The 26500-nt window shown below is 42.6% G+C and overlaps 1 protein-coding gene across 1 annotated transcript in view; it reads left to right on the top strand.

The window, feature by feature from the left end:
- Nucleotides 1-26219, top strand: part of SEPTIN8 (septin 8) — a 64215-nt gene extending 37996 nt beyond the window's left edge. Inside the window, exons 3-10 of the mRNA XM_077823813.1 lie at nt 1596-1791; nt 3320-3506; nt 12421-12582; nt 15152-15248; nt 16500-16668; nt 16937-17069; nt 18507-18697; nt 23224-26219. Of these exons, the coding sequence (XP_077679939.1) occupies nt 1596-1791; nt 3320-3506; nt 12421-12582; nt 15152-15248; nt 16500-16668; nt 16937-17069; nt 18507-18697; nt 23224-23227 (1139 nt within the window). The 3' untranslated portion in view covers nt 23228-26219. The remainder of the gene's footprint in view (nt 1-1595; nt 1792-3319; nt 3507-12420; nt 12583-15151; nt 15249-16499; nt 16669-16936; nt 17070-18506; nt 18698-23223) is intronic.
- The last annotated feature ends 281 nt before the right edge of the window (nt 26220-26500 follow it).

Raw genomic sequence — 26500 nt, 5'->3', positions numbered from 1 at the left:
TATAGAGCAACGACTTGGGCCTCTGCCCATGCTTCCACAGAACATAATGCAATCACTGAAGATTTGGCCACTCACACCATCTTCGACTCCACAGTACTCTCTGTAGTAAAAGACTCCACTCTGAAGTCCCAGCCTCCAGCAGTGGGTACTGCTCGGGAGTCACCTACAGTGGAGCACCCATAGGAACACTACTCGAAGAAGAAGAGGAAGTTACTCACCTTGAGCAGTAACAATGGTTCTTCGAGATGTGTGTCCCTATGGGTGCTCCACAACCCACCCTCCTCCTCTCTACTTTGGAGTTCCCTATAGGGCTCTGCGGTAGAGAAGGAAGTGAGGGGGGTTCGCCGGGGCAGTGCTAAACAGCCTCAAGGCAGACAACGAGGGATGGAGGGCCCATGTGCAGGCTCAGTGGGACACTGCTACCAAAAATCTCCAATTAGAGGAGCATGGGCACACATACACCTACAGTGGAGCACCCATAGAGACACACATCTCGAAGAACCATCATTACTGCACAAGGTGAATAACTTCCTCTTCCTCTGTTTCATAAATGGTCAAAATCTGAAATCCTGGGAGGGTGGAAATAGTCTTTTGTCTCACAGAGGGAGAACACGCCTGCCCCGCTTGTGCAAATCCCCAAAGAGAGACAAGTGAAAAGGCCAAACAAAGGAAGCCAAAAGCCAAATACATTGGGCACTGCTAAAACACACACAAAAAACCTCACTATGAAAAAACCAGAATCCGAAGACTTAAGCAGACGTTTCATGTAGTTCTGTCACAGACCCATGGAACGTAGACCACACTGCACTGACTTGCATTGTTAACTGTATTAAGTACATGGAGATGAAGTGAGCTGTAGCTCACGAAAGCTTATGCTCAAATAAATTGGTTAGTCTCTAAGGTGCCACAAGTACTCCTTTTCTTTTTGCGAATACAGACTAACACGGCTGTTACTCTGAAACCTTTCCTTATTGCTTTGTGAGTACATCATAAAAGGTATGCAAAAATTGAGCCAAGTACACTGTAACATGTGAACAGAAGCATTTGAGTTGAAGAATCAGTCAGAACTGAACGTCCTGTAAGTTGTGTTGTGTTTTGTGTTGCGGGGAGAGATAGCTCAGTGATTTGAGCATTAGCCTGCTAAACCCAGGGTTGTGAGTTCAATCCTTGAGGGGGCCATTTGGGATCTGGGGCAAAAATTGGGGATTGGTCCTGCTTTGAGCAGGGGGTTGGACTAGATGACCTCCTGAGGTCCCTTCTAACCCTGGTATTCTATGATTCTCCCTAACTTCATCATTTTGGGCTCTGAATCTGGGTTGGAGGCAGCAGAGGGTTCTGGTTACGTTTGGTTTGATTTTGTTTGCATGTTCTTTGAGATATTCGGATGATACAGAAGCAATGTGCTGGATAAGATAAGAATTGGAGGCCTTTGGGAATAGGGCAGTAGGAACATCACAATGATTATGCCTCTCTGAACTTGGGGGAGTTGCAGTAATCTCTCTCAGTTTAATTTTTGTTGTGGTCTGTAATTAATTTACTCTGAAGTCCCTTTATGAATTCCACTCTGCAATAAACTGGTGATTCTTCCTTTCTAGGTGAAACAGGCATCGGGAAATCCACACTAATGAACACACTTTTCAATACCACCTTTGAGACGGAGGAGGCCAGTCACTACGAGAATGCAGTTCGCTTACGACCGCGTACCTATGACTTGCTGGAGAGCAACGTGCACCTAAAACTGACAATCGTGGATGCAGTGGGGTTTGGAGACCAGATTAATAAAGATGAAAGGCAGGTCACATGCCATCTAGTTGCCATTTCTGCACCAGCCTCTAGTGTTCTAACATGTAGCTATATGTGATTCTCCCTGCAGACAGAGCCTGTGAATGTAACAGAATGTTACAGACAGAGCCTCTGTTACTGGGTACCCAATTTTCCCATTTGGATTATGAGGAGTCTTGATTATGGCCGCATTAGACTGAAGAGGACAGGAATGAGCCGCTGTAATAAGTATGGGAGAATGCTAGAGGATGTTTGGCTAAGAAGAGAGAGTGAGGTTAGTGAGGCAGGGAAAACTGTAACATGTTGTGAGTTGTCTTAAAGAATCCAGTGTAATCCTGCTGACTTGTTTGCTTAATTCAGTGAAACACACACCAACAGACCCAATGTCTGTAATCAACATGGCTGTCTTAGGACACCCGCTGAGGAGCAATTCTTACCTCCAGACTTGTTGAAGAAGCCGTAAACCTCTTCTTCTTTTGTAGCATTGGGCCAGATTCTGCCACCCTTACTCAGGCTGAGTAGTCTCCTACTCTATGAGGAATCCTGTTGTGTGCAAAATCTGTCCTTTTATTAGTGACGGTGGGGGGGTTTGTTGTGTTATCACTCCATCAATCCAAAACGTATTACCCAGGGGAGCTCACTCACATCATGAGTCAGAAAGAGGCTGGATTAGTGGGGAACATACAGAACTGCGTCTTAAATCAAAGATCTAGTTAACTCACTCAAAAACTTACTGAGCCAAATCCTGAGGGGTGCTGACCATCTGCAGCTCCTTTTGAAGTCAATGAGAATTGCAGATGCTCAGCACATCTTAGGTTTCGTCCCATTGTCTTTAGCAGGGAATAATAGTCTCTTCCCTTTCAGATGGCTTGGTTAGCTAACCTGTAAACTCTTACAAATCTAGTTAAAAAACCAAACCAACTGTGGAATAGTTGGAATTGCCCATTATAACAATGATCAGTTTGTGATATTGGTTCTTCTCACCCACTCCCATTTAACTGCCCATGCACCTTGTTTGGATCAAATGACCTTTGCAGGAGGTCAGACAAGGTGATCATGACGGTTCTTTCTGGCCTTAAAGTCTATGAGTCTAAGTCCCTGTAAGACATCTTGTAATAATTTCAATTGGCCTCCTTTCAGAGTAGTTATAATCTGCCATGGCTATCCAGTGGTAAAGGCTCTTCAGGATTCCTGGATTCTCCTCTTTGTATTGCTATGCTACTATATCGAGATACTTTACACCTGAAATCTGGTCAAAGCTTGATGTATGGAAGTTGTCTGCTTTCCATAGTTCAGTTCCACCACCATTAATCCCTTTTGTGCTGCAATACAGCCTCTGAAAATACAATACGCCTTTTGATTAGAAGTTGCGCATGTGAACATAACATTCTACACGTTGCCAGTGGAGGGCTAAAATTGTTTATGCCTCTTTGTAGATGGTTTTAAAATAATGGGGCTGAGAGAATGCATGATAACTTTAAACTGTCAACTTCATTTAAACTGCAGCATTCTGGTTGCTAATGGCATCTGTTTTTAGTTACAGGCCAGTAGTTGATTACATTGACACGCAGTTTGAAAACTACTTGCAAGAAGAGCTGAAAATCCGTCGTTCTCTCTTTAATTATCATGACACAAGAATCCATGTCTGCCTTTACTTCATCACTCCAACTGGGCACTCGCTCAAATCCTTAGATCTGGTAACGATGAAGAAGCTGGATAGCAAGGTAAGGCGTTTAAGGCATGCATCCACTCTTCAAAAGTAATGTATGCTTTCAGTTAGATGTAAAGCAATATTAATGCATAGCATCTTCCATACATGGGTCTCAAACCACTTCACAGACATCAACTGATGAATTCTCATAACAGCTCTGAGAGCTAGGTTGGTTAAAGCATGGATCTGCCTGATCAGTGACTCCATATAGATACTTTCATGCGGTTCTGTGTTCATTTCTTCTCAATGGCTTCCATATAAAATTTGCTCTTTTTGCAAGAAAAACTAGACATTAGTTTGAAAATAGTCTCTTTCAAGTTTTTCTGCTGCACCCATCGCTGTAATAACTTTGCTTGTGGTCTGAAAATCAAGCTGGGCTGTTTCTGGCTCATTATCTCTTGTGAAAACAAGAGAGTCTCCAGTTGAAGAGTTAACTATTGTTGTTTTTTGGGGGAGTGGGGAGAGAGGAGGTTTGCTGACATGCAAGCCAGGATAGGCTCCAGCTCGCTGTCCCACTGCAGTGCTACCTGTATTGTCCTGTCAGTAGTGATAACTGGGGCAGAAAGCAGTAAAAATTGAGACTTCTTGCTAAAGGTAACAGATTTTGCCCTTGGATATACAGATGGAGCAATTGTTGAGGAAAAATGTTCTTACGTATGGACTTGACTTATCACGGCTGCACTTTAGAATTGTTGTCCCTATTTTCACATTGGAAAAGTAAGTCAAAGAGGATAAGTGACTTGCCCTAGATCAAACAACAGATCAAAGTCAGAGGCAGGAACAGAACCTACGTGTCTCAATGGTCTAACTCCTGTATCATACTGCCTTCTCAAAGTATTCTAAGGGCAATAACTTAGCACGGTCATACGGATCCTAAAAAGTAGGTCTATTTATAGTCCAGCTAATGGTTACATCTATATTTCGTTACATAGGTCCTCAGGCAGTCACTCCCTTAGGTGGCAAGTGGTCATGTGATTGGTTTCCATCATATACAGGGTTTACAGTTCAGTTCAATGGCTCTCAGCACGCCCACTATACAAATTGTTCCAGCACCCCTGAGTTGCTGTTACATTAACATCACCGGGCATCTGAAAACTTTCCCCTAATAAACTCTGGCTCTTGGTGTGATGACAGCATTATGTGTTCTCTAAAGTATGTTTGCAAGAATGCCCATGTGTGATTTCCCTGGTGCCTTTGTGATGGTGGCGGTCCCACTAAGCTTTTACATTCCTTTCCTTGTGCATTCCCTTCCCTTAACATCTCCTGCTGCCTTTTTAAATTGGCCCTTATGTAAAGGGGCTGTTGGCCCCTTCCTGAAACTTAGTGCTTTTTTGGTTGGCCCTCTCCCAATACCAGGATAAAGGGGAAGGGCCAAAGAGGAGTCAGAATCCTGGGACTGACAGGTCCCCAGAGCCAATAGGGAGAGGCCAGCCCTCTAAGTCAGCCAGCTGGCCACGTGGGCAGATCTTTATTTGTTTATAATTGCTGTTTAATAAATCGTATGTGGTTAAAACTCAATAGTAGTGATCACTGGGCAGAGAAGTGGACAGTGAGGAGAGAGTACCCCAGAGTGGAGCTACCCTAGGCTCTGTCCTGAATGACCCATGATAAAACTGGGGGTTAAGCCCCCCGCGGATCCTGGGCCCAGCGTTCTTGGGGTTAGAAGGACTCTGCTGCATGGGAGAGAGAAAGAGGAGTCCTCGTGGTCCAGCAGGCACCTGGGGAAAGGGAGTTGGGCCGGGGATTCTATCGGATTCCAGCGGGGTAGTATAGAAGCTAGGAAAAATTATAGCAAGACCATTCCCCTGCTTCCGCTAGGATCATACCAAAATTAATCATTTGTAATTGGGCGTATATGAGAAGTATTTTTTTCAAGTTGGCTAAGCCACTTGGCTAAACCACACTGACATGGTTCCATTGCATCCCCTCCTGAAGCCTTCCGACATTGATTGTATTGCATGGAATGATTACCTAGGCTTATGATGACTAGGAAAGGGGAGACTGGTGATCTTTCTTCTGTTGAATCCAAGCCTGTACAGATATTTTGCATTTCACTACCACCTTCCATCCAAGGATCCCAAAGTGCTTTACAAGCTTTCATTAATTTAGTCTCTCAACACTCTCCTGGTAGGCTGGTAAATGTTGTCATCTCCATTTTGCAGCTGAGGAATCAGGAAGACTAAGGCTATGCCTACACTATGCAGCTTTGAGTGACACGGCTGTGCTGCTCCTGCCGTGCTGCAAAAAGGCCCGCAGTGTAGCTGCTGTTTGTCGGCAAGAGAGAGCTCTCCTGCCAACAAAAAAATTCCACCCCCAACAAACAGCAGCAGCTTTGTCGGCAGGAGAGCACTCCTGCTGACAAAGCGCTGTTCACACCGGTGCTTTTCATCGGTAAAACTTTTGTCGTTCGGGGTGTGTGGTTTTTTTTAATATCCCTGAACAACAAAAGTTTTGCCGACAAAGTTCCGGTGTAGACAAAGCCTAAGGGTTTAATCACAACAGGTGTTAATGTCAGTGAGATCTTCCGAGGATCAAGTTCAAGGTCAGAAGTCTATGGCAGAGCTAGGAATCAAAGCCCAGGTCTACTGAGTCCCAGTCCTGCCCCTTACCCACCAGACCATCCTCTTCTCTCTCATATGGTGTGGATCCTACTTTGGCTTGAGTTCTAAGACTTGTTTAGCAAGGGGCTTCGGTTTTTTGGGTAGGGATCTGATTGTTATACCTCTGCAGTACCATATCAGCAGCCTGAGGCCAGGTCTTGGGTATACAATTTTGATTGCCTATGTTAATTTTAATAATGTGTCTTGCTCTAAGTACTGAATTTTCAAGATTCCTCTAGGGCTAAGGCTTTTTTGCATGAAGTCTTCCATCGTGCCGTAATACCACATTTGTTCTGCAGCTGAGCTCATGGCCAGCTGTGGTCTGCTGTATCTAATTACTTCCAGGCAGCCAGAAACATCTTCAAAGCTGGATTTTAGGTAAATAATAAATGACTGGATGTCTGTTAAACAAGAAGAGGCATATTTGAATTGAAATGTGTCTAGCTTTTCCCTTGGTGCGAGTAGGGAAATAAGAAAAGAACTTTAAAAAAAAAATCATCTCTCTGTGGCACAGATAAACACGCTGAGTTATTCATTTAAAGTGCTGTTCTGCCCTAGAAAGTGACTCTGTAAAACTGGCATCCTGGGGCTCCATGTTTATCATCTCTCCATGATTTCCCAATCAGTATGCTCCATTTACAAGATAAAGCTAACTGCTTGCCCTACCTGAGTTCAGAGATCCCAGATGGACTGTTTACTACTTGCACGTCATCACCAATCAGAGAGGTTCTGCAGGCCAATTTATGCCCTTAGTTGTTTCTGTGCATTCCCAGACTCTACTTTCAGTGACACCTGGACAACTCCATTGCCTTCAGGTGTAACTGGAACTTAGGGAATGGTTTGATTGATGGTGCACAAGCTAAAATAGAATCCAGCTGTGTTGACTCTACGGTGCTAACAGGAGTGTGAAAAGAAGTAAAAATGTATTCACTTCTACTAATTTAGGAAAACATATTTTTATTGATTTACAGAATGGAGGAGTAAGAAGGTGCAGTTTTCCACAGTCCCTTTTCAGGGTGCAATGGCACTTTAATGAAAACTAAATTCAAAAGTGCAGGAGTTTTGCTCTCTGCAGAATGTGTTTGAAGCAACCCTCACTAGCCAGCCTTGTTCGGTGTCCTGGTAGTTTACTACTGCTTATTCAGCACTATATTTTATGGCCTAGGCCTTGGTTTTATTACACTGGAGCAACCCAGTGCTGTGGAAGGGCAAAGTGGGCGAGATCAGTCGGATGACCTCCTGGGTACAGAGTAACGTGAGATGCCATTGGAGCTGGGGAATATTCATCTCCCTATTTTTATTGGGGGTGAGGACAGAGGCGACAATTACTGCTTCGCTCTGGGATCCTATTTGACCCAGGGCTGGCCCTCTCGTGCAATGTTTTTAAATGGAGTGCTTTATAGCCCTTTTATTCCAAAGCTTTAACACTGTAGAATGAGCCAATGACATCTGAGTGAAGGCTACATCCTTTTTAGGAATTCTGAATACACAGTGAATACCTGGATCACATCAGAAAGGGGCATGAAGGGGGTTACCATTAGATCTCAGAAAGCTTTACTTCTGAGGCCTGGCAAGTAGGGGTTTGATCAGAACGAATCAGTAAGAGCTGCCCTTACATATAATCACTCCTTCTCACAGACTATGCGGAGGTTAGAGCAGCAGCGTGAGAACACAGATCCTATTCCCAGCTCTGCCAATGACTTCAGACACTTGTAACCTGATTTTACCAAGGTACTGAGCACCCATCGATTTTACTGGGAGCTAAAAACCAGATGGTAAACTCCTGTGCCTCAGTTTCTCTGTCTTTAAAATGGGAATAACACTTACCTACCCCATATGGGCTCTATGAGGCTCAATTATTGTTTGTAACTCACTGTGGAATCCTTGAATGAAAACCCTGTGTAAGTCCAAAGCATTATTAGCATTGTGGTTTTAGGGTCTACTCAGGTAGTGGAAGGATAAACCTCTTCCTGTTTCAGCCGTGTTCGCTTTGTTGAGATGGGCTTGTGCTGGCTTTATAAACTTAGTCAGGAGTGAGATGAGACTTTGGCTCTGACTCCTAGCTAAACTGTATATCAGTTGATTGGGGCTGTGTCCTTCATATTGCAAATAGATACATGAAGGCCACTGTAAGAGGAATGATGTACATTGGTGGATGGATCAAGTTCAACAGCACTTAAAACAAATGGAGTTTCGTTGTTCTTTTTGATTTATTAGACTTTTTCAATCTTTTTTTTTTTTTTGTACAACAGACCAAACAAATTCTAGAAGCCACCGTATAAAGCAAGTACCAAAAAGAACTATCCATCAGAAAAGACCAAGATATTTTACATGGTCATGGATTCCTCTGTGCATTAACAGCAGTATTCCCGGCACAGGGATTCTTATGACATACATCAAAACAAAAAAATAATAAAATGAAGGAAATCAAAGTCAAGAGGGAAAAGAGTAGGGGAAGAGAGTAATAGATAAAGAGGACAGGGGAGGGGGAGAGTGTGTGCGGGGGTTACCTCCTGCTTTTCATCCAGGCCTCCCATATAGATCATTAGTAGACAAGTTCTTGGAAAGTGAAACCCAGTTTGAAGGGGGTGACATAATCATTGTAACAGGATGCTTTCTGATACCTTCCTGATGTCCTTTTTTTAAAAAAACAGCTGTACATATTTTTGCCAGGTGTCAGGAAAAGTTGGAATAATCCAAGACTAATTTAACTGAAATACCATTATCTTTTTGCTGTTAGCTAATTGCTGGCATTCATATTTGTATTGGCTGCTGATTGTTGGACATGTCATCTATTTAAAAGCCTCTTGGATCTTAAATTGTGGAGCAGAGGATTCTCCTTGATTTGCCTTTTCAAGGCAAACAGAATCTGATCAGCAGGGATTAGAACCAAATCCTAGGAGCCTTGGCTTTCACTTTATCTGAACAGTGCAAGGGCCCCGGAAAATACCAGGGGAAACAGCTGTTAACACAATCTCTGCTTCCTCATCCCCACTGGAAGGGCATACCAAACTGTGTGGGGCCCTTTGCCTCCTGCATTGTTATAGGTAAAAGGCTGAGCCTAGCTAATGCTGTTAGAAGAGGAGGACCTGTTGTCTCTGATAGGGTGTCCCGACAGCAAGTGTGAAAAATCGGGACGGGGGTAGGGGGTAATAGGTGCATATATAAGAAAAAGGCCCAAAAATCGGGACTGTCCCTATAAAATCGGGACATCTGGTCACCCTAGTCTCTGACTACGTGGTCATATTAGACTATTTAATACTAATAAAGAGAGCTGAGCCAAATTGATCCCTGGTTTGGGTTTCAATGTTCTAACCCTTCCTTAGCTGCTATGGGATGTATTGTCAGAGAGAGTCCCAGGTTCTGATCCTTTCCCTGGAGGATTTGGGTTGTTGAGAAGAGGGTATGTTGGGAAACAGGCTGATTAAACTGTCCAAAAATGGAATGACTAGACAATGTTTCTGAAAGCACAAGCCCTGCTTAATTGTCAGCACAAACTGACAGAAATGCTGGAGGGTGCAAAACCTCATACAGTCTGCCCTGGGCTTTCCTCCCAAGGTCATTCTTTCTTCCACACAGGTAAATGGGCCTCATACCCGACCTGGAGAGACCACCACTGGGAGTCCTGGGTCTACTCAGTCCTTTCTCTCTCTGCTCAGATGGTTAACAAGATAGCCCGTTGTGTTGTTGGTTTTTTTCACAAGAAGGACATTTGGCCACTGGCAACTGGAACAAGACGGACAGACTGCTTTCCAGGTTGTCTGTCTGTCATAGGCCCCTGTTGCCATAGTGTCTGAATGATATGTTTATCCTTTCAACACTGCTGCAAAGTGGGGAAGTGTTATCCCATTCTATAGATGGGGCTCTGAGGCACAAAAAGAATAAGGGCTTGTCTATGCAAGGACATTCTGGAAAGTTAATCTTTATTAACTAATGGTATGAATTTAAAGTGGATTAGTTAAACCTTTGGAAATGAATTAAGCTCAGTTGAACTAAAGACACTCTAATTCTGAATCAGAGTGTCCCCCACAAGGGTTTAATGTGGTTTAACTAAACCACCTTGGCAGTTAACTCGGATTAACTTTCCTGCGGCTATGTCTTCGCTAGAAGCGCTGCAACTGCGCTGCGTAGTGCGGACGCTCACTACAGCGATGGGAGAGGTTCTCCTGTTGCTGTAGTTAATCCATCTCCCCAAAAGAATTCTTCTACCGACCTAGCACTGTCTATACTGGGGTTTAGTTTGGCTTAACTACGTCATATCCCTGGGTGACATAGCTGGATCAGCCTAAGTATTTAGTGAAGACCTGGCCTTGGTGTAGACAAGCCCTAAGTGACTTGCCCGTGGTCACGCAGGAAGTCTGTAGTAGAGCAGAGAATTGAACCTGATTCTCCCAAGTCCCAGGTTATCAGCCTAACCACTGGACTATCCTTCCTAACCTCTGGTTCTAGTCACGCGAAGCTTGGGACTGAGTAGCGAAGATCTCAGAGGACAGGACTGAGGTATGTGGTAGGAGCTGGGCAGGAGAATTTGCCAGAGTCCAGCTAGCGCTGTTTGTTGTTTACTTTCATGAGTAGAAACATCACTACAAAAGCCTAATATGGGAAAATATCATTATGGGGCAGCTAGCGAATAGGGTCACTTTTTTGATCCAATAAGTGGTCTCCTTTTCTACCAGCAAGTTAAGCAGGGGGATGACATGAAAGCTGTGGAAAGCCACCTAGCAAGCTACAAAGAGATTCAGAGCTGGGAGAGCAGCCTCGTTTATTTTAATGGCCGTCGATAGACAGCCATTTTTGATGGTTTTGAATTCCAGTTTTTTGAATTCCAGCAGTTTTGAATTCCAACCTCTGTAGGTCAAAAATGTGGGAAGTAGAAAAACATTAGGTGACAGATCAGACTTTCCCTTAATTTGTCTGGAGTCTGGTGTTTCCCTGTTTGGAGTATGGAACCAGTGAAGAATTTTTCAGTGGTGGTTTGTAACATGGAATTTGGCATTTCTGGGCAGAGAGAAATTATTTAGAAGCACTTGCTGAAACGGGTCCCACTTCCAGGAAGCACTTGCCATTCACCACCAACAGCTGCCACCTCCTGTATCCCAGAGGACACAGACAGGTCTGTAAACTGATTTTCCCTACCCCCGCATCTCCAGCTGCCTTCAGACTCCGTGCGGTCTAGCATCAGACACATAGCACCTCCAAGGGTGGCCTATAAAAGCCCCAGACACCACAAATCATTCACAACTGGCTGCCTTTCCTTGTGCCAGGTCCCCCAGAGAGAAAGCAAAGCCTGTTTTCTCACTTCCCCCAATTCTCCCCTTCCTCCCCCTTAGTGCTCTCTCCTTCACCAACCCTCCAGAGGGAGAACATGAGAGGACTTTCCACCCTAACCCCAACACTGCAGGCTTCTGCACAGTGTTAGATGATAGTGAAATGGCTTCCTGCCTGAGAAATGTAAAAACGGCCCTAGGTTTTGCTAGACTGGGCTATACAGTGAATGTGAACGACTTTCTCTCCCTGTGGAGTTTAGCGCAGCTGTGGGAAATGGCTTTGCAGAACCCGGCGTGAGGTAACTGTACGGTGTTTGTTTTGGGTGTGAGCTGCTGATGTGAAAACACTGTTAAGTAATGCCAAGCGTAAGCACGCTGGCACTTCACAGCTGAGTGTCATTTCCCAGTCACTCACTTCATCTGCAGGAGACACACGCACTGTGGCACTCAAGGAGAGTTTTAGCAAGTGTTAAAATAAATTGCTGCAAAGATTCTGACAGCAAGTCCCTGCTCTTCCCCCACTGAATCACACTGTCTCATTTCACACTGTCTGTAACATTTCAGGGATGAAATGGCCTAAACAAGACAATAGTGAAGCACAAAAGTATGATCTTTATTGATCATGGCTACGCCTACGGGAACTACCAAAGTCCTGTCCCAGCACTCACTGGGCTAAGGCTAAAACCAGATAATGTCTTGTCTGATTTTTTGCTTGTTACAGAGGGTTTCATCTACTCGTCGTCCACATTAATCACAGGACATTTGTCCTTTAACTTCTCCAGGAGTTACTGTTGCAGAAAACATAGTTAGATGGTGGCATCCTACACCATCCAGTGCTTAGCTGTACTGGGGCTGCTGCCTGTCTTATTACATGCAAAGTGTGTGGCATATTAAGAAATTTAAGGTGGCCGTCCAGGTGGCACAGCTATTGTTAAGAGGGTCAGTGCTATAGCGGCTCAAAACCCATCAATATGCTGCTCAGCTAGGGACAATGATTGGCTGCTGCTCCCAGATCTGCCCAATAATGGTTCCCCTGGTTTCTCCCCTACTCCCACTATAGGTGAATATTATCCCCATCATCGCCAAAGCAGACACCATTTCCAAGAGTGAGCTGCACAAGTTTAAGATAAAGATAATGAGCGAGCTGGTCAGTAACGGAGTGCAGATCTATCAGTTCCCCACCGATGACGAAGCTGTTGCAGAGATCAACTCCGTAATGAATGTGAGTAATGCTGCTTATTGCCTTTCCTCTGAATATTGTAACAAAGGAAACTGCTGGACAACGACACGTTTTAAAGTGGGTCTTCAAGGGGGTTGTGTGGATACTAGATCTGTGTTAAAGATGAGCAGTGCATCTGACAGAGGCCTAAGGCTGCTGCTAAAGAGAGGAAGGGACTATTTTGTTTGTGCCTTTAAACGTCACTGTACAGGAATTTAATTAAAGTGTGACTGTTACTTAATCTCATACAGCTTTTATGAGAGGCCATGTTCTGCTCTAAAATAGATTGCATGCTGATATTTCAAGGCTGGGTTTGCAGCAAGTCGAAATATGCTTTACAAATTTTTTTGGTTTTTAAATGTTTAGAAAAAATTAGAAATTTTCTGACTTTAGGGATGAGAAAAGAGAAAAGTGTTCAGTTTTTTGAAGTTTGGGAGTTTTTTCCATCCCTTTTTCAGAAGCAAAATGAAAAAAGGAGAAAATGGAGAAGAGTTGAAGGGAGAGGAGAAAAACTGAAACGTTTTTGAGTTTAAATGTTTTGTTGAAGACTCAGTAGATTTTGAAACAGAAACTTTGTGCCGCAATTGTTCATCTTTCTTTCTTTCTTTCTTTTTTTTTTTAAAGGCCATTTTTCATGGTGGGGAGGGGAAGCTTTGAATTAAAAATTTCAACCAGCTCTAGTTTAGAGTCTCCTAAACCAAGGAAGCTAAATAGATTGAGCCCAACTTAAAATAAAAATAGGGATTATTGTACTCTGCTGTGGTGTTGGTTTTTTTAAAGGCCAAATTCAGCCCTGGTTTAAGTGAGTGTGAGTCTTGCTAATTTCCATGAACTGGGCTATCTGAAATCTGAATTGCGCTTTTGAGTAGAGTTGGTTGAAATTTTTCATCTGAAATGGTGTGTTTTGGATTTTTTTTTTAACTAAAATTGGCTTTTTCCACAGTAAATTTCTATTTTTGATTAAATGTTTTGGTCTCTCACCAAAAAAATAAAAATGGAAATTGGGTCGGGGGTGGGTTCTGGCAACCCAAAACTGAAAAAATTGGGGACAAATTTGCAATAAAACAAAAATGTTTGCCCCATTGGTTGAAATATTTTGGGTTTTGGTTGCTGATTTTTATTTTTTATTTTTTTTTGACAAAAAACTGAAAAATGCAGAAAAATGTTGATGAAAATGAACATTCTTTTGCTTTCATCAAAGTTGTTCATGGGGAAAGGAAGAGGGAACATTTCCCCATGAGTTCTGCTTTTGAGTGTACTTCCTTCTAATAATTAAGGACCTCTGTTAGCCCCTCCCCTTTGAAATCCCTGGGAAGCAGACCAAGATTGCAGTACGTTTAACAATGTGGTGAACTCTGGATACTGGCTGTAACTGGGAGCATAATACCTACCTGCATCCGGTACCACTATAATACCTAGCTCCTAGTGTTTTCTGTGCTCCTTATTCCAGCAAAGCTCCCATTGACTACTGAGAGCTTTGCTGGCAGACCAGCAGGTAATCGAACCAGTCTTGTACCTATCACAGTAAAACCCTGCATGTGCTGGTGTTTGGGGAAGATCAGTTGTCTGGTGCTTAGGCAGGAGGGGGTGCAGTGTGTGGCTGGGTGGTCATTCTGTGCTGGTAAGTGCCATAACACTTATTGCAGCATGACTTTCCAGCTTCCAGCATCAGTACCACGACAGAGGAAAGAAGCGGTGGTATGAGGAGAGTAGTGAGAATGTAACACATGTTCTCTAATTGATATTTGCCTTGGGATGGGACCGAGGCACTGAGTGTCTATAGCTCTCTCTGTAAGGAGACATTCAGCCATTTGTGCTGGGAGAAGGGAAGATGGGAGCTACTCTGCGGGCTGTGTCCAACAAACACTGTCTGTGCTCAGCCAATGGCCTCCTTTACTGCGCTTACGAAGCTGATGATGTCGTCTTGATGCCATGTTCCCTAAACATGTTGTGATTTCCACCCCCCCACACACACACTCCTCGACACCATGTCTCAATAACTAAGATGCGTGATGTGTCCTGCCAATGTCCCATCCTGTGCCTTCATGTGAGCTGCTGTGCAAATCACCACTAACAAATGTCTTTGTTTTTATGTTCTTCAAAGAAGGCATTGTCCCACCCTCTGTGTGCAGATAGGGCTTAGCACACTGGGGTTGCTACAGCCATAAGAACAATCTGGCAGGGAGGGGCCTCTACTTGCTCGCCATGGAAGCCAGTGATGCTTTATATGTTGGGAACAGCTGTAGTTTGGAAGTAACTGTCCAGGGCATTAATAAAATCTCTAACTGACTCAGTGCCAAAGCCGGTACCCGAACCTGCTGTGCCATGCTCTGGCTCCAAGTCGCACTGCAGAGCTCCACGGCAAGCAGGTGTTGGGCACGCAGGGTGCCCTATGCCGTTTCAGAGTGGAGATTGGTTTCACTCTGAGTAACAAAGATTCTGCGCTCAAGAGAAATGATTTTGAAGCAGATTTTGTGCCTGAGCGAGAAGAGGCTCATGGCAGCTTTGTAAGACTGATGCTTGTGAGAGACTCGAGCGTGTGCACTGAATCCCTGGGCTGGTTCTGTTTCAGGCTCATCTGCCCTTTGCTGTTGTGGGCAGCACTGAGGAGGTGAAAGTTGGAAACAAGCTGGTGAGAGCTCGTCAGTACCCATGGGGGGTGGTGCAAGGTAAGAAAGTCAACAGCAGGGCATGTTTCAGAGCTGTGAAGCCCCTCAGTGTGTGTGTATGCTCACGCTCTCTCCTGCATGTCTCCCTCCTACCACCACGTCAGCGTGTTGGGCGCCAGGGCAAGAGACCTGAGGACTCTGTATCACCATTCAGGGCTCCTTTGTTGAATCAAGTTATCAGGTGCTTTAACCCTGCCTGAAGGTGCAGTGTGCTTATGGTTGGGTCATACCGGCAGGTGCATTCATTTTGCTCCAACCAGGCTGGAGCAGGTTCTGAGTCTCTTTCATGAGCGGAGAGAACTAAGCTCTGGGTCAGAGAAGTTCCAGCAGGGAAAACCTTAGGAGCAGCCAATTTTAGGGCGAAAGCGTAGACTGAAGTTTATGTTGAGCTGTTGTTACCAATGAAACTCAAGCCTTGGAAGGAGGGTTGGCTTTATACAGTGTGTGGGAGCTCTTCTCAGAGCAGGATGGGAACTCCAGCTGCTCCTGAGGGTCTTTCTGCTTCTCTCGCTTCCAGTGCCCCTTCCAGCAATGGTGGCTGTGTGCTGAATGTCTAGGTGGGGGACTGTAACCCTCCCTAGCTTGTTCAGGCTGCTTCCAGAGGCGTTCACTCAGTGTTGTGCTGGGATGATTAGTGCAGTACAAGTGCCCTCCCTCGAGCGCTGCTCCTCCTTATGGAGTCCCTCTCAAAACACGTGGTGGGCAGTCTGGGCAGGATCGTTCACCTGAGCCCCGTGCTGCCAAATGTACAGCTCAGAACGGCAGATAGACCCAGGTTGAAGGGAAATGTATTTTTTCTGGATTTTATTTCCTGTTTTCCGTGAGTGGGGCAGAGTCTTGGTGACAGAACCGCTCCCACCCACCTTTGTGCACATGCCCGAGCATCCTTCTGTGACACCCATTTCCATGACCAGCAGTGTATGCGAGGCACCAAGTCCCATAGGTCCTCCCATTGAACGGCCATTAATTCCTTTGTGCTCATGACCCTAGCTCTCGGAAATGCTGTCCTAGCCCTAGAACCTTGCACCCTGGTAAGGAGCAGATTCCGGCCTATGCAGATTATTCCTAAACGGAAAGGCCCTGCTTCTGCAATGCTCTCCTGTTGGAAAGTTTCGCCCATTGCACCAGAGGTACACATTCCCTGAGAGAGGATCTCACTGGGATTAAAATATCCTGCCCGTATCCTTGCAATCTTCCTCTCCGCTCAATCTCCCCCATGTTTGCTGAATTTCTTCCCTTCTGTTTAATCAGTCGAGAATGAAAGTCACTGTGACTTTGTGAAACTGCGAGAAATGCTGATTCGGGTCAACATGGAAGATCTTCGGGAACAGACTCACACCCGCCACTATGAGCTGTACAGACGGTGCAAGCTGGAGGAGATGGGGTTCAAGGACACAGATCCTGACAGCCAGCCATTCAGGTGAGTGACCTTCATCTCCCCAATCCACTTCCAGTAGCATTCCAGTAGTAATCCTGCAAACCTTCCATCCACTGGAATCCCCACAGGCAGAGAGCTTGCAACATCAGGCCACTAGACTGAGACCTGCTAACATTGATTTTGAACCTCTCGGCTGATTAAGATGTTTTTTCTCTTCTCCGTCCCCTCTGCCTTCAAGCAATTGAGAAGGGCATAGCCTTGCTAGTCACTATTGAATAATACTGTAGTGTCGCATTTGCTTTTTATCCAGCCTTCAAGAAACATATGAGACCAAAAGAAAAGAGTTCCTTGGTGAACTGCAGAAGAAAGAGGAAGAAATGAGGCAAATGTTTGTTAACAAAGTCAAGGAGACCGAATCAGAACTGAAAGAGAAGGAAAGAGAGGTGGGTGTATCAGAGATCTGCGAGACGAGCCCAAACCACCCGTTCAGCTCTGAAGTCCAGATGTGGATGAAGTGTGAGCTCTTGAAAGCTGTGAGCTGAGCACAGCAATCAGAGTCACGTAACTCCCTGAGTAGCCTACCCCAGCACCCGAGGGTGGGTCTCAAATATACGCAATGGTATCTAGCTACATGCTTATGTGGGCCCCATCACCGTGGGATCTGGACAGCTCACAAACGTTTATGAATTTATCCCTGCAGTAGCCCGGCATGGTAGGGAATGATTCCCCTTGTACAGATCGGGGAGGGAGGCACAGAGGATGACATTTTGAAAACCACCTAAGGGTATGTCCACACAGCATTTTGAAGCAAGTGGGAGTGAGTGGGAGCTCAGGTTCTGAAACCTAGGGAGTAGGCCAGAGATTCTCAAACTGGGGGTCGCTCAGGGAGTCACAAGGTTATAATGTGAGGGTCCTGAGCTTTCAGCCTCTATCCACAAACACCGCTTCGCCTCCAGTATTTATAATAGTGTTAACTATTTAAAAATGTAGTTTTGTTTGATAAGGGAGGTCGCACTCAGAGGCTGGTTGTGTGAAAGGGTCACCAGTAGAAAACTTTGAGAACTACTGGAGTAGGTGGACTTCAGAGCTCAAGCTCAAGCTGCAAAGTGCTGTATATACAACTAATTTTAGAACACTAGTGCAAGCCCGGCTAGCCGGAGCCTGTTGACCCAGGCCGGGGGGGCTCACTCCAAAATGCTGTGTAGACATACCCTAAGTGACTTAGAAGCGTAAGTCCCATTGAATGTCAGTGGGGGCTTAGATTCTTCTGGAAATGTTATTCTCTGTGCCTCCCTCCTCCCCATTCTGTACAATGGGAATAGTTGCGTAGGTCCCATTGAGGATCAGTGAGGTCATAGGCTCCTAAGCCACTTCGATGCTTCTGAAAATTAAGGCTTCTCAGAGGAGCTGAGCACCCACAGCTCTGGTTGACGCCAGCAGGAGCTGTGAAAATCAAGCACTTACTGTCATGACTAAAATCACAGAGGAAGCCTGTGGTAGAACCTGGAACTGAACTTCTATCTTTTGAGTCCTAATCCAGTGCCCTGGCCCTAAGACGTCCTTTCCCTCTTGCTGTTATACATTATAATGAGTGGCTAGAGAGAGACACTGAGACAGACAATGTTGAGGTTGTCATGTTGGCTTGCCCTTTACGTGCAAAGGCGAGTAATATGCAAAAAGCAGGTAGTTTAGGCCCCTGTCTTGCAGAGAGAGCAGCAATGTCAGACCCTGAGTCTTGTGTTGAAGCTCTATGACCTTAGTGGGACTCTGCACAGCAGTAAGAGTCTGTGATTGCTGCTCCGTGGTGAGAAGTGGGGCCTGGGGCAGTTGCCCAGTAGACGGTCGTGGAGGCAACGCTCATGGAGTCTGTCTTCTACCAGCTACACGAAAAGTTTGAGCATTTAAAGAGGATACATCAGGAAGAGAAGAGGAAGGTGGAGGAGAAGAGGAGGGAGCTGGAGGAGGAGATGAATGCCTTCAACAGGCGGAAATTAGCAGTCGAAACCCTGCAGTCTCAGTCCTTGCAAGCTACTTCACAGCAGCCACTGAAGAAGGATAAAGACAAGAAAAAGTAAGCGGTTTAATTTGAACCTTTTTCAGACATTCAAAACATTTTATTCTTTCAACAACTTGGTCGTTTTAGACAGAAACAAACATAATAAAACACCACACAAATGAAGCTGTAAAGCTAGTAAATTAAAGGGGATTTTAAATCTTAAACCAGCATTCTTCCAATCCTCCTGAAAGGATCCGGTTATATCTGCCCCCTATAGAAGCCTTGGTGACTGGAGAGAAAATGGATCTGTCCCTTTTCAGGCCTGTTAAAAATGAGAATCAGGTGACATTTATGCCCACCTCCTTGATGGCCGGTTCAAGGGACTGGCTTAGCCTGTTTAGCCTCAGGGAAATGTGTTGTCTCTCTTTCACAGGAGAGGGAAGAGGAGGATTCCAGAAAAAACAAATAGTACAGTGTCCTTCAGGCCTGGCTTCAGGCAGTGCAATAACATTATTGTGAGCTGCAGGGTTTGGGACTGTGTCTGTAGGATGCTGAAGGGCTGTTGGCTTTGCTGGACAGTAAAGAGTTAAAAAAAGAAAAAAGGGCAGCTAAAAATGAAGGGACGGTATGAATGCATCGTGGCCTCTTGGGTCTCGTTCCTGCCTATTTTGAATCACTGACCTTTAGATAGGAGGAAGATTTTTCTTCTACCCTATGGGCCAGACTCTGGTACCTCTGTGACTGGCCTCTTAGCATTCCCACTGAGGTCAGTGGTACTGCTTCTGGCATAAGGGTGCTCATCAGTCGGAATAACGGTTTTCAGAATATAGCCCTATGCGCGTGACGGGGGAAAGAGAAAACAAGTGAAACAAATGGTCTGCTCCTGCTCCCATTGAAGTCTGTCTTCGGTGAGTGCAGGGTAGGGAACAAAATGGAAAAGGGGTCACCCTAAAAACTGCTATACTTCTCCGCTGTTCTAACATCTTACGCTGTTTTCTCCTGCAAGAGGAACTTAAATATTCTCTTTATGTTCCATCAGATCCAGAGCAAGCTGGTGGTAACAGTAACTGATAATTTTGATGATGGAAAGATAAAGAACAGGTGTAGCAATCATAATTCAAGTTTACTCTTGACAACAGGGCTTTCAGGTTTGAGATTGCCTAGGAAATATTGTGCTACAAGCGAATATATTATCTCTGTGATGGTAACTACAGTACAGTATGCAATAACACTTCAGTAGATAGTTTGTTTCCTCCCAGGGAAGACTGTTTCTATTATTTAATGTGTTTACTTTGGATTAACATTTTCCTGGTAAAAACCAATTCTGGTGCTGTCCTGCATGCTTTGTGCGCGTCCGACCTGCAGCTAGAATACAAGCACTGATTATAAAATATTATATTATAATGAAAGGATTGTCCATTCAAATGTAGTGCAAATTAAGGCCCACGTGCTAGTGCATCTCTGAGATATTTGGGCTAAATTTATTTCAAACCTTCAAATGTCAGCCATGATTTTGCATGAAAATGATTGAATAACATCATGGGGCTTTTTAGACAAAAGACAAGGGGCCGAATTCTGTCCTCAGTTACACTTGTGTAAACTGAAACTGACGTAAGAAGGATCAGAATCTGGCCCCGCCCTTACAGTATAAAGAATCTTTAAGACCAGAATGACTTGATACTCTGCCCTTGGATATAGTGCGTATACTCCATGGCTGAATAGCCGCCTTTGTTGCTGCTCTGAATGTTGCATAATGTTCTGTACATCTTGTGACTGGAGGATGCTGCTAAATGTAGTTCAGGCCATCACGGCTTAGTGTGTTGATTTGATTACATAGCCTTCAGGACCTGGGAGTTATAATTAATCATCGTTAGCAGTACACAGTGTGGCCTTGTTGACCAGCTCTGCTCGAGAGCTGTATCAATACAGGAATAACATGTTGAGTTGCATCTTGTCCTGATTGTGTGAGTCAATGTAATAGAAGAGGATGCTGCAGATAAAGAGGGAGGTACCTTAAAGTATGAGGGGGAGTTTGCAGGCCTGCGTGCTGTTTAACGAGCACCCAAATTCATGCGTGCATTTAAAATAAACATTTAAATCCTGGGTGACTTAGCACTTGCTGCCTCAGCTTCTCTCTCTCATAATTTTGCAGTATTTATTATCTCATTAAAAAAACACAAACATGCTAATTTACATATACTTTGACTTAATTTATTTGAATATGGGACATGAGCTAATTGCATTCCTCATCAGCAGTAGTGTTGGTGGCCATACTCTGGCCAGGCAGAAGCCAGATGGGTTCGCATCTCATTCATGATGCGTTATCTAGATCTCCATTTAGAAATAGATATCATATGCTTCATTATTTAGCAATCGATCTGAGATGTGATTTGAAACTCCCTTGTTATTAGCACATGACTGAATAGTCTGTGTTTTGCCACTGTCATTACAAGGTGGTTACAGTCAGAAATGGGACTGTGTAAAAATGACAACAGATTAACTGAATAAGAATCTGACTGAATAAATTACAGACTATTTATTCTGGCTGACGTAAGTACTTCTGAACGCATGGGCGGGACACTGAGCTGGATTCTTTTGTGGTTTGTGCATCGAGAGGTTTGATAAAGAAGTTCCAGTTGTGGGGGCTCTAACCATGACTAAAAAACCTGAAAGATTCTATCTTGAGTCTCAGATTCCAGGTTCAGTTTGGCATTTTGAAAAATATCACCTTTTTTTACTTGTACACCTGCTGCAGAAGTCATTGTGAGACAATGAATATGGGGGCAAGTTCCAGAATGCTGTTTGTACAGAATAGCAAAACGTTTTCTGCTCAATCAGGATTGCGTGGTACGGAACGTAAGAATCTCCAGCTGGAAAAGGTTCCATTCACCATTGCCTGCCAATGCTCTTACTTTTTAAATATTTTGTCTGGAATGGTATTTCCATCCTTTTTTTTTTTTGGTAATACCGTTATTGCATATCCATGTGGAGACAGGAGGGAGAGTGTGGAAGAGCATTAATGTAGCCTTATGTCTCAACCCATCCCACCCAGCTCTGCCCCTATGGGGACTGTTATAATTACAGCTCGCCAGCAATTTTTTGAGAAAAGAAAGGGTCGGTTTGATGAGTTTTCCGACTTAAAAAAATGTTGGAAAAAACATTCTGAAATTGTTGAAACATCCCCTTTCGACATTATTTAAACAAAAAGTTTTGGTTTTTTGGGTCAAAATGACTTTTCCTTTCAAAGTGTAACTTAATTTATGCTAAACTTTTTTTTTTTAAAAAAAAGAGAACAAGTTGAAGTTGAAATTAAATGTTTTAATTAACTCAAATGTTTTTGATTGACCCCCCCCCCAAGAAACCATTTTTAAAAAAAATTTGTCCATGAAAATTTTGAGATTGATTTTTCATCCTGATTTGGGATGGGAAAATTTTTCAAAGTCTCCTGGAATGGAAAAACAGTTTCCTGCCCAGCCCAAGTTATAATATGCTTAGTAGTAAACATTTTTCAAGAGGACTAGGAGATTTAGCCACACAAGACCCACTGAAATTAATGGGAGCTGTGTGTTTAAATTCCTAATTATCCAGTGTCTTTAATTTGGGATGTTTCACCAGAAGCATAACTAGCAAAGTGCTGGAACCTTGATAGCTTTTACCTGTGCAAACAGCGACCTCTGGTGGATACTACTGAAAACATGCTTCGATGCCTCTTCCTGATTGTGTTGTTGGGTTGTCACATATTTTAGTATGATTTTAGAGCAGTGCTTTTCATATTAACCTTGGGAAAGGGGTATGTGTGTGGAAAACTTCAGTCAGGCTGACACTCTATAAAGCTGAATCTGTAGTTAGTACAGAGCACTATCACACAAGAGACCTGGGTTGGATTTGCAGAGACGGGATTCCTGCTCCCTTAACTGACAAAGGCTGACGGTCCAGTTCTGTTATGCTGAACTTGTGCAGTCATTTACACCAGTGAAAGGAGAGAGTAAAATGCCACCAACTCATAATGGTAGTGTTCTACGCTCACTGACTACCCAAGGTGCAGGGATTGGGAAATCAGGACCCGAGAATGCCACAAAGGATGTTTCCTCAACCCATTTGGTGGATGTAGGAGTGGTGTCTGAACAGAGGACCATCCGCCTGTTCTTGAACAGATAGATCTTCTTTCTGGGAGCAGGAGATAAGTAAGCCCAGGGAGAAGGAATGCGGAGATAGAATAGGAATCCTTGGTGGAAATGCTTTACTAATTCTGTTTCATTGAAGTTCTTGTAAGATGGCTCATTAAATCTGACATTTGATTTTAAATTTCTATAGAGTTAATTTTTTTTCATAGCTTTGATTATTAAAATCAGGAATCGGGGATTAAGGATTTCAAATAATCAGATAAAATGTTTCAACAAGGAGGCTGGCTTTCACAAATGCAATTGTCAGCCAGATTATGCTTTGCACCACCTTTAGTTTAGGACGCAGTTAGCAAGTCCTGAAATGCCAGATCTGTGGTCTCTCTTCTTCATTGTATATGTTTTCTCTAGAGTTTGCTTTTGTTTAATTTCCATAACATTAATCCATGCTGTTTTTGTTTTATGTTTTGTTTCTTTCAGTTAATCGCACGCAGGCCAAGAGTGGACTTTGTACTTTCATGTGTTAAGTTGCGCGAGTTTCCTACCTTGTGTTACTTCTGTCATAACATTGTGTGAGTGGACCAAAGTGAAAGAGAAAATGAGCCTCTTCAGTGTTTACAGTGTAACAATGTATTGTTATCTGTACAGAATTTATGAACAGTTTTTAAGGAAGTAAACGTCATACTGTGTAAATTTTCTGACACAAAGTCAACTAATCCTGAAAATGAGCAGGCTTATTTTGTTTCAGACCTGATGGGCAAACATTCACTTGTAAAGTGACCATAATTGTTTTATCAGAACTAATATTACTAATTAATAGTTACTTTACAGATTACATTAATTTTTACTGCTTAATGGGGCTCCTGATTTGATTTTTTTTTCTACATTTGTTATGAGTAGTGTGAAGAACACACTTTTATTTTTCTAACAAAAGTCACAACTTGAATAAGTTTAGGATTGAAAACAACACTTTGAATGTCCTAACAGGTCCCAAGTGCTCTAGGCTGAGTAACCTACTCTCAGGTAATTTTTTTAAAAAAACCTAATTTCTCTAAACACTTTGTGCCATGCATAATATAAAGAGAGTGGCAATACAAGTCCTATGACAACGTTTTGATTTTTCTTTACTGCTAACATGGAACATTTAAATAGGAAATTTTTCCTTTCCTTAGGGTATGTTATATTATGTGGAACGATGGGATTTTTGTACCTCCACTTGTAACTTAACCAGTGTGTTTTGCTGTCAAGATGTTTGATCATTCATCTTGAACTTTTAAATTGTTTCCAGTGTAAAAAATATACCCATAAACAGATGTGTAATGAATACAAGCAGCCTGATTCTAAGCGGGGCTACATACTCCCAAGTCCCATTAGTCCCCTCCTCTCGCAAATTTTTCTCTTTAACACTATTTTGATATTTGGAAACCATTGTTTAGCCCACAGGGCTGTATAGGGAACAATACTATTTCAAGCAGTGGGCAATGGCCCACCCTTTGCATGATGTAGGCAAGGCAGTTGGTGACTGTGGGTGTGTTAGGTAGATTGTCCCTTTTTCATTTAGACACAGTTGTCTTAGCTAAAAATAGTTAGACTCAAAAATTCCTTGCGATAATGGGCTAAAAGAAAACAAATGTTTTATACTAGCTCCCACTTAGTGCCTTTAGAGTTTTGGTTAACCGTTTCAGCAAACACTGGCTAATTAGGTGTTGATTGTGAGCATGTCCATTTTATTTAGCATTCATTTCTTCTAATCATTTTTAGAGATCTCTTAGTCTTTAAACAAATGTGCTGGCAAATTCCTTATTTGACTTTTAAAAAATGGTGTATAGCCTTGTAATCTGAGCCTTTAGCAGGTCTGTTCAGAGGTAGCATTTAGCTGTATTGTATACTGAGGTTCTTCAACTTGCATATCCTGATAAAGCAGCTTTTTTAATACATGCTCAGGTGTTGAAATATTTTCTTACAGATGTTGGCCTTTTATATGAATATATTGAAAATCATGTCACAGTATTACTTGATATTTGTAAGTAAGAACCTCATGAAAATTATACAGGTACTTTTAAAGACAGACCATTTTAAAAAGAAAGAGAGTTAAGAGAGAGTATTAACACTTATTCAGGACTTTGCTGAGATCTGACCATTTAATTTTAAGGCTGTGCCTCTTTAAACTAAATATATTGTAAAGAATAACTGTCAAATGTTGAGGGTTAATATGTTTTTTAGAATAGATGCTCAAAGAATATAGCATATTGTTACATACACGACAATCCTAGGACATGATTGGCTGAAAATAGTCATGTGGCAAATTAGTAGAAAATCATGGTATTCTTACTCATGTGGAGAAGTTCCATAAAGATCAGTGGACTAATCACATGAGTAAAGCAATAGCTTCTGGTTTATATTATTTTACCTTCTCAAAGGCCAACATTACTGAGAGTTGGAATAAAGTTAACTAATTAGATCACACATGCAAATGAATGCATTATGATTGGCTTTTCAGACAGTAGTTTTCTCCTGATCTCATGCTGCAGCCAACAAGATCATCTATGCAAATATTTTCTTCCTGATTGGCTCATCAGCGATCAGAATACTTTTATTCCTAGAGCTGTAACTATTGTTTTCTTAGTATGTTAGTTAAAAAGAAATAATGATGATAAAAATAAAAACTTAATATCCGTGGCCATAAGAGAGAGATTTCCAGATATTTCTGAAGACATTCAGAATGTATGTAATGATATATTAATTATTAATTATTATTATTATTATATATATACATTGACTTCATGTTGTGGTAAACATCATTGTCCTTTTAGTTAAATACTGACCTCAACTTTCCCTTGGTCATTATTAACCTCTTGAATTGATAGACCATAATATTCTCCCCCAACAGAAGTCAATATATGCTTCTTCTTTTGTTAGTACTTGATTTTTCATTTTTGCCTGAGACCAAATTTAAATGTTTGGTGCATTAAGGTAGTTATGTACTTGCTTTTTATTTAACAAGTTATCAATATAATGTGACACTAATCTCACTCCAAGCTGAAGATTTACCTCTTGTGTTGTAGGCTAGAAGAAAATAATGATTGCTTCAGAAATTATACCCAAAATGAGCAATCCAATTAGAATATTTTTTCTGGTTATTTTTTTAACATACATCTGTAAAATGCTGGCATTAATGGAAAAGTTATCCATTTTCTATCATTTAAACACCCATTACCATGTATTTTTTCTGCTTTTTAAGTTAAAATGTATTTTGGATGTCTCTTAATTTTATAAACGTTTTATGTGTGCATGGAGCAGGTTCCACACAGAAGTGGGTGCTGGGTTTTTTTGATTTTTAATTTGGCAAAAATATGGAGAAATTTGTGGAACTGCTCTTTTAGAAAGTTAACATGCTTCTCAGAAAGTGTTGCATTCATTCACTTTGTCATTCGTACTGTTTTTTGACTTTCAATTATTTCTGTTCACTTTGTACTTATTTTATTAAATCTCACATTTATTTTGAGTTTTGTGGTGTCGTTTATTTGACAGTACTTTTCTAAAACTTCCATCTGCTAATAGTATCCTAATGAAATAATAGTGTAATGATTGCACGCTTATCCAGATACAGTATTTGTTTTCTGTTATGGCTTTGAATTGGGCTCTCGATGAAATAAAAATAGCTAACTAGTAAATGTATCATATGGTGTACAAAAAGAGATGCTTTTCTATCTTGGGGAAAATTCTTAAGTACCAACTTATGTTTCTCTCCTATTGG

The sequence above is a fragment of the Eretmochelys imbricata genome, chromosome 8 (assembly GCF_965152235.1).
Source record: "Eretmochelys imbricata isolate rEreImb1 chromosome 8, rEreImb1.hap1, whole genome shotgun sequence".
NCBI classification, from domain to species: domain Eukaryota; kingdom Metazoa; phylum Chordata; order Testudines; family Cheloniidae; genus Eretmochelys; species Eretmochelys imbricata.
Note: the sequence above shows the minus strand (reverse complement) of the source record. Positions and strands in the feature narration are given on the sequence as shown.